Below are 12,500 nucleotides of genomic sequence, written 5' to 3'. Positions count from 1 at the left end.
GGTACTCACTCTGGAGAATTTTCGAAAGTATTTGTGGGCAGATTCGGAAGACATCTCGTCAAGATACTAATTGCGCGTATCAATTGATGTGTAAGGTCAGGCTGAAAGTAAACAAAACGTAGGCTACGAGCTCACCTTTCCCCTTTCTTCCTTAAGCCACAGCCTGAATTCATTGGATTTGAGGCTATTTTCGGGCAATCAGCACCGTAGCTAGTTGCGAAGACACTCAACTGAAGTACAGCGGGCGCCTGACTCACAAGTAATCGTCTTCCGAAATCTCCTTCACCCCCATTTCATCCAAATCCAGCAAGCTTTCCTCATCGGAAGGGGTAGTATCACGTACTTTATCGCGTTTATTTTTCGGACGATCGCGGTCCCTATCCCGATCTGTACCGTGGCTTCGATTGCGGTCTTCTCGATGCCTGTCACGGCGAGGAGAGGAAGAACGATTACGGTGACGGTGTCCATGACGCTCTCTGTCTCTGTCATTCTCCCTATCAGGAGACCTTGATCTTGATCTGTTTCTGCTGTGGGATCCCATTGTCACTGAGGCAGATAAATGTCTACTTTTGCTGGAGCCGAACTACTACGTACGTATGTATATGCGAGACCGATGTCGATACAATTGAGGTCGAGTCAATCGTGACGTCACGAGTTAATTTGCTGCTATGTATTTCTCTCCATGTCAACAACAAACAAGAGACGAACGAACGAACAATAATAATAATCTAATGAGCTGAAACCACAGACACCCACCTCGACCCTGCAAGACGAAGTTGAAATACAATTTGGCCTCTATGCCACGGCAACCAGATAACGGACAGTTGTCCCATACTGGCAGCTCCCAATGGTACCTGCATCATCTTGACGCGCACATTAAAGCTTCCCGCCGCTCTTATCTCGGCCAACTTGGCAATACGACTGTCAAACCCCTCCGTACAACACCTGTTCCCCCTACAAACAATATCTGGACCTCTTACGACAAACAGTTGTTCTTCGCGGCCTTGTCAAGGCATTCAAGGCTTCGGCCAGATTTGATAGCATCCGATGTTGGGAAGAGTGTGGCTGAAGTTCAGTGGTACCTTGACTTACTTGAAACCTCTCGCCAAACCCACGAGTCAAAAGGAAGACCGACGAAGGAAAGATGTGTGGAACGGAACGGATATTGGAGAGAAGAAGTGGCGCCGGCAGCGAGAGAAGTCTCTGACAAATGGGTATTGAAAGAGGAAAAGCTTGCCACAGAAGCTATCGCTGTCATAGAGCAAAAGGAGAAAGAAGAATATAGGGTCTTCCAAAAGAAGAGGAAAAGGAAAGCACGAAGTGATCTCAATAAGGAAGTTGACATACCCAGAGATACTAGGCCCGGCGAGAGGAAACGTATCATTGAAAGCTGGCCCGGTACGGAGGAAATGGAGAAGCGTTGGGAGGCAGAAGAATGGCTTGAATCCATCGGAGTCGACAAGGTCCCCGAGCTTGATCATCTCATTTGGAAATTTTGGCTTGATTATTATTATAAGGAAGAGGTCACACAACCTACCACCCCACCGGTTGCAGAACCGTCCAGCGATGATGAGCGCTCTTCAGCCGGTCCTTCCAATAGCCTTCAAGTCCCCGGCATAGGCAGTCGTGAAGAGAAAATAGCGCGTGACCTTCGCAATCTCTCAGCAATTCAAGCTATTCCAAAAAAGAGACGCACACCAGAACAACGCCTGTTGCTCACGCAGATACTCAATCGACAGCAGTGTCGGGAAAGATATCGGACCAAGAAACTTCTAGAAGAAGGAATGACGACGGCCGAGATACATGCTGCAGGCGGAGCCGATGTGATATTTGCAAAAAGGAATCAGGCGGAGTCATCAACCGATATGTTGGAAAGTCTTCGTGAGACGGGTATTAGTGATCGACAGCGATCGAAACGCCCTGAAATTATTGACTGTCTGAAAAGTCGTGGTCTGGATATCTTCGTGTACAATTCAATGTCGCGTTTCCTTGAGTGAGTCTAACACTAGTCTAGCTTCAATGAGTTAGGTAACGAGCTGACGAAGCTATGTACAGACGTGATGGGCAACCTAACCTCACTATCACATTATCAACTATTCAAGGACTCTATATTGACCTCCTCAAATTCCTCAAGCCTCTTGTCTTAAATTCAATCATCATTGCGGAACAATCGGCCGTTCAAGCCGGCCAATCGTCAAACGGTGCGAAGGATGACGACGATTTTGCTGTTATCTCTCTTCACGTTCAGCAAGCCTTGGCTTTACAATGTGCAGATGCCCTTTCATTCCAAGATACGAAAACTAGCATGACAGACGTCCACAGCAGCCCTGCAGAAGTTGCTGAGGATCATGAGCAACGAAGGTCACCAGAAGGCAGAAATAAGGGGACATCGGTTATTGAATATGGTTCCGAATACACTTGCTGGAATAACCTATCCCGCGAACTTTTCCCCCCAAACGATATCCCCTGGAGAGCACTTTCCTCCTTCTACAACCATCATCCAACGATACCCGAACCCCATTCTCTTGATGCCACCCCCTCCATCTTATGTTCCGAGTCAGAAAGCGACGCGGAGGATGAAGAAGATGCGATATTACATGACATGCTTCATAAGGTTGACATGGAACACGATCGTTTATACGAAGACAGCCTTTGGGAGGCCTTGGACTCGAATGATGTGGAATATGAGCCAGATGATAAGAATGGATCTTGGAACAGAGGTGCTGAGAAGCCCAGTGAGACTGAACAAGGTGAGCTCTTCAGCGTGCTGCGACTCTTGATTGTTGATGTATTATATGCTAGAATATATCAATCTTCATCGCCAAATCAGAGAAGATAGGAGGAAAAGAAAGAATGCAGCCTGGCGCAGAGCAAGGTATCCTTCCTCCCGTGGGGAACATCTCAACTCAAAAAAGGGCAGAAATGCCATCTCTGACGCCTTCATCGATGATGAAACTGAAGAAGGTCTTGAGGAAAGTTCAAGTGAGATCGGAGATGAAGAGACTCATGCCAGTGAGGAGGAGGAGGAAAGGGAAGTATCTTATGGCACTGTCCATCAAGGAGATGGGGAGACACAAGGGAGGGAACATCAAATGCTCGAAGATGCATGAGGGTTATTACGATGTGATGGGTCATCTTCGAATATTGTAGTTCCAGATGAATATAGAAGTCACCAATAGCCATTGAAGTTTGAGTGCCTTATACGAGCTAACTTGGTCATTAACCACTAAGTACATCACGTTTATGAACTTATAGATGCGAAACCCGCGATCAGCGCCTAGTAATTAAGTTATATCTGATATACGAGCGCAAATCCAATGCTTCCTTTTTCACTCGTTCGTGATAATATTACCGAAAACATTCGTCATTTTATAATTGGTTTCGTTTGACCTAGATTTCCCTCCATTTCACACAGTCTGCGGTTCTCTTAGGTGTGGCCGCAGCCCCAAATGCGCAGATATGACTCTAATACCCATTTTCTTCCTTAGCCTCAGCATCCAAGCTCGTAAAATCCAAAGTGTTTTCCACCATTCTCTCGGCGTCTCTTTAGACATCAACCCCAGTTGGATAGACAACGGTCAACGGCTTCCAATTTTGACTCGCGTGGGTTGAGCTTGTTATGGTTTTCTGGATGGCATGCCAAATAATTGAGGTGGCTACCATCCCATTATACGTCATGAGCATTTGTTAAAAGATGGTTCACCTACAAGCAACCCAAATGCAGGCATCGCAGTAGGCATTGCAGAAGGGGGAAACATTCGTCTCCAGCTGGGTCCAGTCAGATGTCAGCTTCATTCTACAATAATCAAGCATCCTCGTACTTACTAGCTCTGCGATATAGGGTCTCTTGAGCCTGCAATCCGGAGCATTGGAATTTTTGTATTTAACGGGGTAATATCCATTGGTGAATCACCAGGGGCTGTCCATTGTGGTGGTCCCGCCGTAAGTGGGGAAGTCTGCTCGTATGCTGGGCGAGAGGCGGCCCAGGTCTTATTAGCCTTAATTTTAGGAGGCTGCCTCCCTATCGGTACTGTCTTCGGCCTGACTGTCATCATGGTTGGTAACGTGGGCGTCATGTTGGAGGACTCGGGGGCTGTGTTCCTCGAGTAGTAGCTTTTCACATGAGAATTTGGACCCTTGTCTTTCTTCGATTGGCGACTGGTTTTGGATTTTGGCGAATGACCAGAGCAGCAACATGACATTGTGGGACTTGGATTTCCTTGGCAATCGATACAAGTGCAGGTACAGATGCTGCTATTGGATGGCAAACGGACCGAAGCTGGCGCAGATTTGACATTTGGCCGCCGAGGTTGCGACGATGTTGAAGCCTCCCTCCAGTTAAGAATCCTCTCCTCTTGAACAGGAGTGAGGTATATACTGGAGTGTCCAGCTCCTGTTATGACACCTTTGAACGCCCCAGGTATTTTGGTTGGTTTTGCATATCGCGGCGAGGCCGGATACTTACTTGGCATATTGTTGTACTGCTGAAGACCGGTGGCGTGGCCATCAGCAGAGCACCTTGAGTAATCGGCCTTTTGGTTCAAGTTTATTTGAACTCGTTTTCACTTTTTGGGAATGAAGGTGTCGTACGGTTCCGTCGCTAAGTAACAGGCAGGTGACTTCGAAACAAGTCTGATGCGCCAATGTTTTATGCTATGCTTGACACACTGCGATGGTGTTAGGGGACTGTGTCAAGGAACAATAGAGGAGACATAGGCGCTGCTCACTGGAATTTGATATTATGATGTAGGTCCAGATTTGTAAGTGCTTTGAGCTCGGGAAAGATCAGTAATCATATATAAGGATAAGGACAAAAAACAGATCACCCGAGGGTTTTGAATTTGTAAACAAGTAGGACGAAGAGTAGTGGAGCCGATCCATAATAGTCCTCTTCTTCGGTGGGAGGTAATAAAGCCAAAGAAGCTTAGTAGTGGTCTTCGACTCCGACGATCCTAGAATAGGACAACAAAGGTCTCCGTTTTTTTCATCCGTCACTTGACGCACTGGTTTGCGAAGACAAAGGCTTAAAATAGGAAGGCAGCAGTAAACGGAGGGCTTCCAAGGAAGGTATATGATGATGAAAGGAAGATCAATAGAAATAGCGGAAGAACTGAAGCGAAAGAAATTGCCATAGTTTCCATGCCTCGATTTAAGTGTGTGCTTAGTAGCTAGGGCGATAATGCCGTGCTTTGTTGGGTCGCTGGACGATAGGACGACGGAATGAAAAAAGACGACAAAACTGCTGATCATCCGAGGAGGGAGCGCTCAGGTTTTGCCTTTGAGGCTTTTTAAGTGGTGATTTGATGGAGGAGTTTGTAGGCGGGAAGAGTAGAAAATAGAGAATATTGGGAGTGATCTGCAGGAGGATGGAAACATTCCTTGGGTCCTCCGATGATACGGAGCGAGAGGTTCAGAAATCGGAATGTAGCCGTATATGGCTAAGTTTGAGCGTCTGGATAATGGTAATTGTAGTATCTTTAGGTACCAAAAGATCTAGTAGTTCTATAGGAAAAGAGGATAAATAAGAAAAGAACATACATAAATAATAGTAAATCGGGACCCATTCGGACCTCAAATGAAATTAATGCACGGCGCATAGTAAACCCAAACGGCGACGATACATTCCGCTCGCTGGGCAACTGGCACCATCGTGATCATGATGTCGTGCATGATGTAGATAATAATGCACTTGGACACACAACACAGTCACACAGGCACATTCTATCAATGTCCAACAACACCCATCAGCAGCAGGTCGTGAGCGATCGGAGTGCATCCTTTTCACAACATTGGTTGATCGCTGAATAAGACTTGGCAATTGACGAGACCCCGCTGCTCTTTTACAGCAGCATTATTTGAGGAGGCTGATGATCGCAGGCTAGTTGTTGTCAGGATGTCTGTCTCTATCCTTCTGCACACGTGTATGATCATGCCTTGCACCGACCTTTCAACACAGGTGGCTTCGTCCGACGCCGACGGAGAATTTGATACGCGGAAGGGAGAACAAAAGAACGTACATGTGTCTAGTTGATCACTCTGATGACTGATGAATGGCTTCTGTTGTCTTTGTTCCAACCTACCATTGACACTGATCTCCTGGATCTCCATGACAAAGATTCGCCCAACCAGAAGGATGGACCAAGTAATCCCGACAGTAGTTGATGTGAACCAGAAAGCCCATGATCATTGAATAATATGACCCTTGTAGGCGTGTTGCTGTCTATATATAAAGAACATCTTAAAACCCATACCCTCAAAGATTACACACGATCTCCAACCGAGAAAGATTTTATCTCATCATACTATTCTACAAACACTTGCCAGGCATAAGACATACAGCTTATTTCAAAGATACGGTGAGCCTTTGTTCAGTTGCCACGCTACGCCATTCTGGTATTGTCAGCTTTTTTCTGCGTACATTTTTATCGGAAGATCTGGATGGTTTACGACCTCCTATACTCTATGCTCTCAACTTGACTTTTTTGCCTTGCTTCTAGTCTTTATTGCCAGAGGCGGCGAAGCCATGGAGTAATCTATCTCCACTATCTTCTTCGGTACCGTGTGTGTCATTGTCATGCGTATTATCTCCAGTCTTTGATGGTAGAAAGTGATATACGTTCTTTTTTAGCGAGTCTGAAAATGTTGAGGGGGTGGGGGGGTTCCTTCTTTTTCCGTCTTTTATGACGTTCCCTTTTTTCTCCGTTTTGGTAATGGGCGAATCACCTTCCACGACTGAGCATGGTTAGGCTGCGCCGCATGTGTGGCAGCTGCTGGCTGCCCCCCATGTAGCCTTTTGATAGCCATGTAATATGCCGCGAGGAAGTACTAGGCGCAAGTTGCCCTGCCTTTTTCTTGTTGTTTGTGTCTCTCCTTTACTCAGTTTTCGAGTTAAAGATCTCGACTTCTTATAGAGAATTAATACCGCTCTTTATTATTATCCGTGGTCGATGTTTTTATCAGGGTATTTGTTTTGTTCCGTTCGCAGGTGGTGACCGATATCATTTCTCCGGGCGCCGGAGTGTGGGGATGCGATATGACGCACTTGACCCGTCCTTGGCCCCTGACGTCTGACGTTTTCACTTCATCCGCCTTTCTTCACTGGCCATTCGGGCCACACCTTTTTTATTACGGCGGGAACTGGAAACTGGAAAGTATAGCCGCTGACGTTCTCTATCCTCCCCTGTTCCTCAATTGCTCGATTGGCATTCCGTCAATGATGTTATTATGCGGGGCCGGGGCTTTGCCGATGGCCGTCTGCGACTTCTTATTACAATCTACAATCCGTCCCTCCACAGCTGCTGAACGTGATATAACCCACGAACATTCAATTTCCGCTCTTGTTTCAATTTTTTATTCTTTTCCATCGTCACATCTTGAATTTTGATATCACCTTCAGTTACACCGGATTTATCCATAAAGTACAATATGAGCAACGAGAGCGGAACCAACAAGAGTCACCCCAGCGCGAAGGCGCCTCAGAAGACCGTGGTGCGTGCAGCGTAACGATTTGATGACGGAGAAACGGTTCCCATGGCCAATCCGCTGACCATCAAGGATTTTTCAGCTGAACTTGGGCAATCTTCCCCCAAAACCAAAGGCGAACGAGCTTCGACAGAACGCTAATGTGAGTGGTTTGAGTTTCCGACTATTTATAATCGCCAGACCGCTGACACATCAGTTGATTCTTAATAGCAATACCCACGAACACCATCTAGGGTTAACCCAAGTGAGTTATAATGCTGTATAATGCCACACATGTATGTATGCTGATCCATATCTGAAGACCAACCTCCTTGGCCTGCTTGTGCGTCCTTCAATTCCAGCTCTTGAGTCTGCATCACCCGATTCTAACGAATACTCTTTAGACCGAGGCTACCATGAGTATTCTTTTGCTCACGTACGCAACCATTTTAGTAGGCTGTAAATGATGGCTGATTCGTTACATCGTTAGGCTACCATGGGCGTCCGACTCCCTACTATCCTTGGGAAGGCCATCGACGATGTGTGGAAGTCTGTCAATCAGGAATACGACGAGGACCGTATCGTGGATCTTGTAAACTGCATCGGAAGGATGGAGCACTTGATGGGCGATCTCCAAGGAAACAGCAAACTTCGTCCAATCATTGACGATGGCGCGGGCGATATTGCATTATGGAACAAGGTAGGACCTCATATTCTTTGAATAGGTCGTACTGCAGTTAACTCGACTATTTTACTAAGGAAATCGCCAAATTCTTCAGAGGCAAAGATTTCATGAATGCCCCTTGGCTCTTTGCTGAAGCTTACAAGTACCGAAGATTGAGAGAATGTTTCTCATTGAGCAAGTATTTTGTCGAGTACGGTAAGTTGATCCATGAATGGTATGTGACCGAAATAAGACTGATATTGTTGTCAGACGTCTTCTTCCGTCAGAAATGCGACACCTTTTCTCGCTCCAACCAAGCTGTCTTTGAGCTTTCCCAACGATTCTCTGAGTCTCAGACCATTGATGCCAACTTGTCAGAAGAAGAGCAGTTGGAGAAGAAGAAGTTGCTATTCCTCGAGTTGACGCAAGGTGAGTGTCGCATGGCAAATTGTAGCTCTTTGCAGCTGAACACAAACGATTAGTTTGTCTGTGGGGTAATTCCACCGACTTGTCTCTCCTTATCGACATGACTGAGGATGATATTAAAAAACTGCAGTCAACTGGCGGTGACCATCTTGCGGCCACTGAGAAGAATATCCTGGGCAATGATCTTCATAAACTTGCAAATTACGTTGCTACTTTGAAGGGAGGCCGTATCGATTTTGTGTTAGACAATGCTGGCTTCGAGCTGTATTGCGACATGGTCTACGCCGATTGGCTCATCCAAAGTGGCATTTGCAGTCAGGTAATCTTCCACGGCAAAAAGATCCCCTGGTTCGTCAGTGACGTTACCAAAAAGGATTGGGACTGGTACGTGGCCATGGCTATGATGTAGACATTTGTGATTGACAGCAGTTTAGGATCCTCAACTCTTGTGTTTACGGTCATCTGTTCGAAGAAGCTACTGACGTCGAAATGGACTCGTTGAGGACCCTTGGTCACAGGTGGAAGAAGTACGAGAAAGAGGGCAAGTGGAAGTACGAGGGTGAGTGCGATCAGGAAACTAGGAAACTAAGCGATAACAAGTAGCTAATTGACTCATAGCTCACCCATTCTGGTGTACCGGATATACTTTCGTGAGTCTTTGACCCTTTTCTGTTTATTTGCGGAATGATTATTGACAGGAGATGCTGTCAGTGGGACCTCCATTCTGAGGCACCTGATCTCTTCCAGTATCTTTCCGAATCAGACCTTGTCATCTTCAAGGGTGATCTCAATCATCGCAAGCTTACATACGACTGCCATGCTCCTTTGGATACTCCGTTCTCTATTGCTATTGGTCCTTTGGCCTCAGAGGCTGGATCGCCTCCTGTCTGCTCACTCCGAACGATCAAGTCTGATGTCGTGGTCGGTATTCCAACTGGCGTTGGAGAGAAACTCGACGAGGAGGAACCCGGATGGAAAATCTCTGGCAAATACGCAGTTGTACTCTTATCTGAAGGGAGGAAAGGCGAGACTCCTGTCTACAGCAGTTAAAGAAAATGCGTGGGGAACGCTGTGAATTATGGAGTTAATTATCGATCTTTGGCGGCGATTCTTTGTAATTCGTATCTAAGCAGCGAGTAAATCATGTATAAGAGGTAATGGAAGTACTTTTTTCAACTGATCGCCTAACTGTATTGAGAAGAGCGGTAGCATATAGTGCCCAACTTACCATCGGCGCTCTTCATGCGATACTGGATGAGTAAATAAATGTATAACAATCGATAGACCTTTTCAGCTTAATTCTTTTGGAATCCTGCGATCGCCTTGCTTCCCTTCTTCCCCAGAGAACTCGTCGACTGTGTAATATCCGGTCAATGGGAGTTCAGTAGTTCTATCCCCATTCCTGGGTACCTCAATCTGAGCTTCTAGGTCTGTTTGTTCCTGGGCCTCCCCTTCAATAAGCCCTGCTTGGAGCTTAGAGCGCCTTGTGCTATATGATTTGGTCCAAAGGGTTAACTAGAAGGAGCGCAATGTTCAGTCGGCCATTTAGAGAACCAGGCAATGTCGGCAAAACTCACGACAAGAGATCCCAAGAAGAAGGCACAACCGATGATCCAGCATTGCCTAAAAGAATTTGCAAACCCTGTCATGACTTGGTCTTTCATTGTTCCATCTGGCAAATTCTGAAGAGCGGCATAGTCAGAGGCGGACCTAGGCACAGTGAATTCAGTCCCATATCCTGGAATCTTTGCGAAGCGAGTACGGAGGTTGGTATTCAAGACTGCGGTGAAAACAGCCAAGCCTAGGAAATATGTTCAGTACTGATCTATCATACGACACTCAATTTGAAGCAACTCTGAGAAAAAAAGATAATGGACACACCAATACTTCCCCCCATACTCCTTGTCAAGGAGAAAGCACTCGTAGTAGCAGCCATCTCTTTGAGCGGCATAGCCGCTTGCAAAATTAGCAGAGGAGATTGAAGGCTCAACCCAATGCCAGTGGAGGCAATGACCAACAAGCCCTCCTGTGTTGCGTAGGAAACATCAGCCGTGTAGTACTTATAAAACAGTCCAAATCCAATTGCAGCCAACGCATAGCCTATCCAGACAACAGGACGAATGATACGGAGACGAGAGTTGATCTGTCCAGCTGAGATGGGCCAAGTTAGCGCAAATTGACTTGAGGGTGTAATAAAATCGACCTACCGACCACAGTCATCCAAGCGACAAGAAGGGCATAGGGTAACAAGTGAACCCCTGACTCAAGAGGTGTATCGCCTCGAAGCTGTAATGATTGTCAGTCCATTGTGACGACTGGAATATGTAAATCCCACTCCTTGTAACATTTGCGGAAGTAAATAATTAGAAGGCAGGAAAGCGATGGCGTGCAGGGTCGATCCAAGGAGGAAAAATAGCGTTGTCCTGTTCTTGAACATTCTTGAGGGTATGATAGCGTTACGTTTGGTCATTAAAAAGTTGACAACAGCGGCGACAAAAACAACAGCGCCTGCGATTATAATGCCGTATGAAGTTGGGGTATCAAAGCCGTAATCAGCTGCTCGGGAAAAGCCAACAATAAGAAGAGCGCATGAAATGAGTAAAAGAGCTCTGTAACCGATTGATTAGTAAGCTTATAATTGTACGATAGTTGACACCACGGCACTCACAGTCCTACAAAGTCGAAAGTGGCTAAAAGTTGTTTGAATGTAAGCTTGCGAGTAGGATTAAGTTTCAGAGTAAATATGAGAAGCACGAATGCAAGTCCACATGTGGGAAGGTTGATGTCTTCATTGAGATATTAGTAATGTTCAAATGTTCAATCGTCAAACATATAGCAATGCTCTTACAGAAACACCATCTCCTGCGATTGCATTATCTTAATCGAGAACTTCCTTTTTTATTTCGCTGTCTAGAAACTCACCAAGATGCTTTTTCGGTGAGAACTCCGCCAAGCAGAGGACCCAATACCTGCAGGCACTTTGATTAGTCACAGTTATAGTATAGACGATGTCAATATTACCGCAGCTATGCCCCATGAAGATCCCAAAAGCCCTTGATACGCTCCACGCTTTTCAAGGGGGACGATATCCGCTGAGCAGGCGTCAGCAACTTTGTGAAACTATGTGGGCCAAGAGCCAAGCTTACAGACAATAATGGAGCTGGGATGTGATAAATGTTAACAAACATCATTAAATATAGATGGAATTCCGTGACCTACGTTAATCCAATGATAGATCCACCGCCTAGTCCTTGAAATGCTCTGGCGATAATCAACCAGCTCGAGCTTTTAGCGGCACCGCACAGTGCAGAAAAGACGGTAAAGATCACAATAGCCGCATACAGCATTGGCTTCCTACCAATGATGTCTGAGACACGACCATTGAAAGGAGTCTGGACTGTCGAGGACAACATGTAGGCCTACCAAAGATTGGTCAGCAACTGTGTCATTCAGCAAAGACCGATTACATACCGTGCCCACCCACGAATACTCCGAGGGTGATGAGTTGAGATCTTCTGCGATAGTAGGGAGCGCTGTTGCAACAATCTATTTGGAAGGATTCGTTAACGACAGTGGGTCGATTGAAGACCTTACCGTTTGATCCAAGGCCGCCAGAAAAAGTACTAGACCAAGACTAATTGTAAACAAGAGAGTTAGCCTAGACCTTGAGACACATGGAGATACTTACGCAGGCATCACCAAAGCCAAGTTGTTTTTTGGCATGTCCGGCACCTCTTTTACGAGCGTATATCAGTCCACTGTACTCTGAGCTCAGATGATACGGTGGGTACCAACCGTTATCACCCTCTGTCAATCCTCTACCATGCTTCCGAATGCTGCCCAATTTCCCTACATTCTCCCTGGACACTATAGTCGTGTCGCTATCCGTTCGTCCATATTTCTCCTCTTCCAATCGTACCTCGCCAGGCACAGTATCTTCTGACGTCCT

General features: G+C 46.1%; 5 protein-coding genes across 5 annotated transcripts in view; 2 read left to right on the top strand and 3 right to left on the bottom strand.

The window, feature by feature from the left end:
* CNBE2140 (hypothetical protein) overlaps window positions 1–541 on the bottom strand; it is a gene marked incomplete at both ends in the record, with an annotated part of 1,394 nt that extends 853 nt beyond the window's left edge. Inside the window, 3 exons of the mRNA XM_770407.1 lie at window positions 10–66; window positions 136–184; window positions 258–541. Coding sequence (XP_775500.1) covers window positions 10–66; window positions 136–184; window positions 258–541 — 390 coding nt within the window. The remainder of the gene's footprint in view (window positions 1–9; window positions 67–135; window positions 185–257) is intronic.
* Window positions 542–797: 256 nt separating this feature from the next.
* CNBE2130 (hypothetical protein) lies at window positions 798–3,110 on the top strand (the record flags this gene model as incomplete). Its single annotated transcript, XM_770406.1, has 3 exons — window positions 798–1,993; window positions 2,056–2,750; window positions 2,803–3,110. The coding sequence occupies 3 exons, from the start codon at window positions 798–800 to the stop codon at window positions 3,108–3,110; spliced, it is 2,199 nt and encodes a 732-aa protein (XP_775499.1).
* Window positions 3,111–3,617: 507 nt separating this feature from the next.
* On the bottom strand, window positions 3,618–4,202 carry CNBE2120 (hypothetical protein; the record flags this gene model as incomplete). The annotated part of the gene is made up of 3 exons (XM_770405.1): window positions 3,618–3,656; window positions 3,708–3,768; window positions 3,826–4,202. 3 exons carry the CDS (start codon window positions 4,200–4,202, stop codon window positions 3,618–3,620), a joined length of 477 nt encoding a protein of 158 aa, XP_775498.1.
* A 3,223-nt stretch (window positions 4,203–7,425) lies between these two features.
* Window positions 7,426–9,601, top strand: CNBE2110 (hypothetical protein; the record flags this gene model as incomplete). The annotated part of the gene is made up of 12 exons (XM_770404.1): window positions 7,426–7,488; window positions 7,565–7,624; window positions 7,693–7,726; window positions 7,784–7,804; window positions 7,866–7,897; window positions 7,952–8,161; window positions 8,221–8,341; window positions 8,396–8,554; window positions 8,608–8,935; window positions 8,986–9,110; window positions 9,170–9,201; window positions 9,263–9,601. The coding sequence occupies 12 exons, from the start codon at window positions 7,426–7,428 to the stop codon at window positions 9,599–9,601; spliced, it is 1,524 nt and encodes a 507-aa protein (XP_775497.1).
* A 424-nt stretch (window positions 9,602–10,025) lies between these two features.
* On the bottom strand, window positions 10,026–12,274 carry CNBE2100 (hypothetical protein; the record flags this gene model as incomplete). The annotated part of the gene is made up of 14 exons (XM_770403.1): window positions 10,026–10,040; window positions 10,129–10,352; window positions 10,433–10,702; window positions 10,759–10,837; window positions 10,887–11,160; window positions 11,220–11,337; window positions 11,400–11,413; window positions 11,474–11,529; window positions 11,573–11,643; window positions 11,698–11,711; window positions 11,771–11,970; window positions 12,023–12,097; window positions 12,146–12,185; window positions 12,240–12,274. The coding sequence occupies 14 exons, from the start codon at window positions 12,272–12,274 to the stop codon at window positions 10,026–10,028; spliced, it is 1,485 nt and encodes a 494-aa protein (XP_775496.1).
* Window positions 12,275–12,500: the final 226 nt, after the last annotated feature.

Source organism: Cryptococcus neoformans, chromosome 5 (assembly GCF_000149385.1).
Source record: "Cryptococcus neoformans var. neoformans B-3501A chromosome 5, whole genome shotgun sequence".
Classification (NCBI taxonomy): domain Eukaryota; kingdom Fungi; phylum Basidiomycota; class Tremellomycetes; order Tremellales; family Cryptococcaceae; genus Cryptococcus; species Cryptococcus deneoformans.
This window is presented reverse-complemented; position numbering and strand designations above follow the sequence as displayed.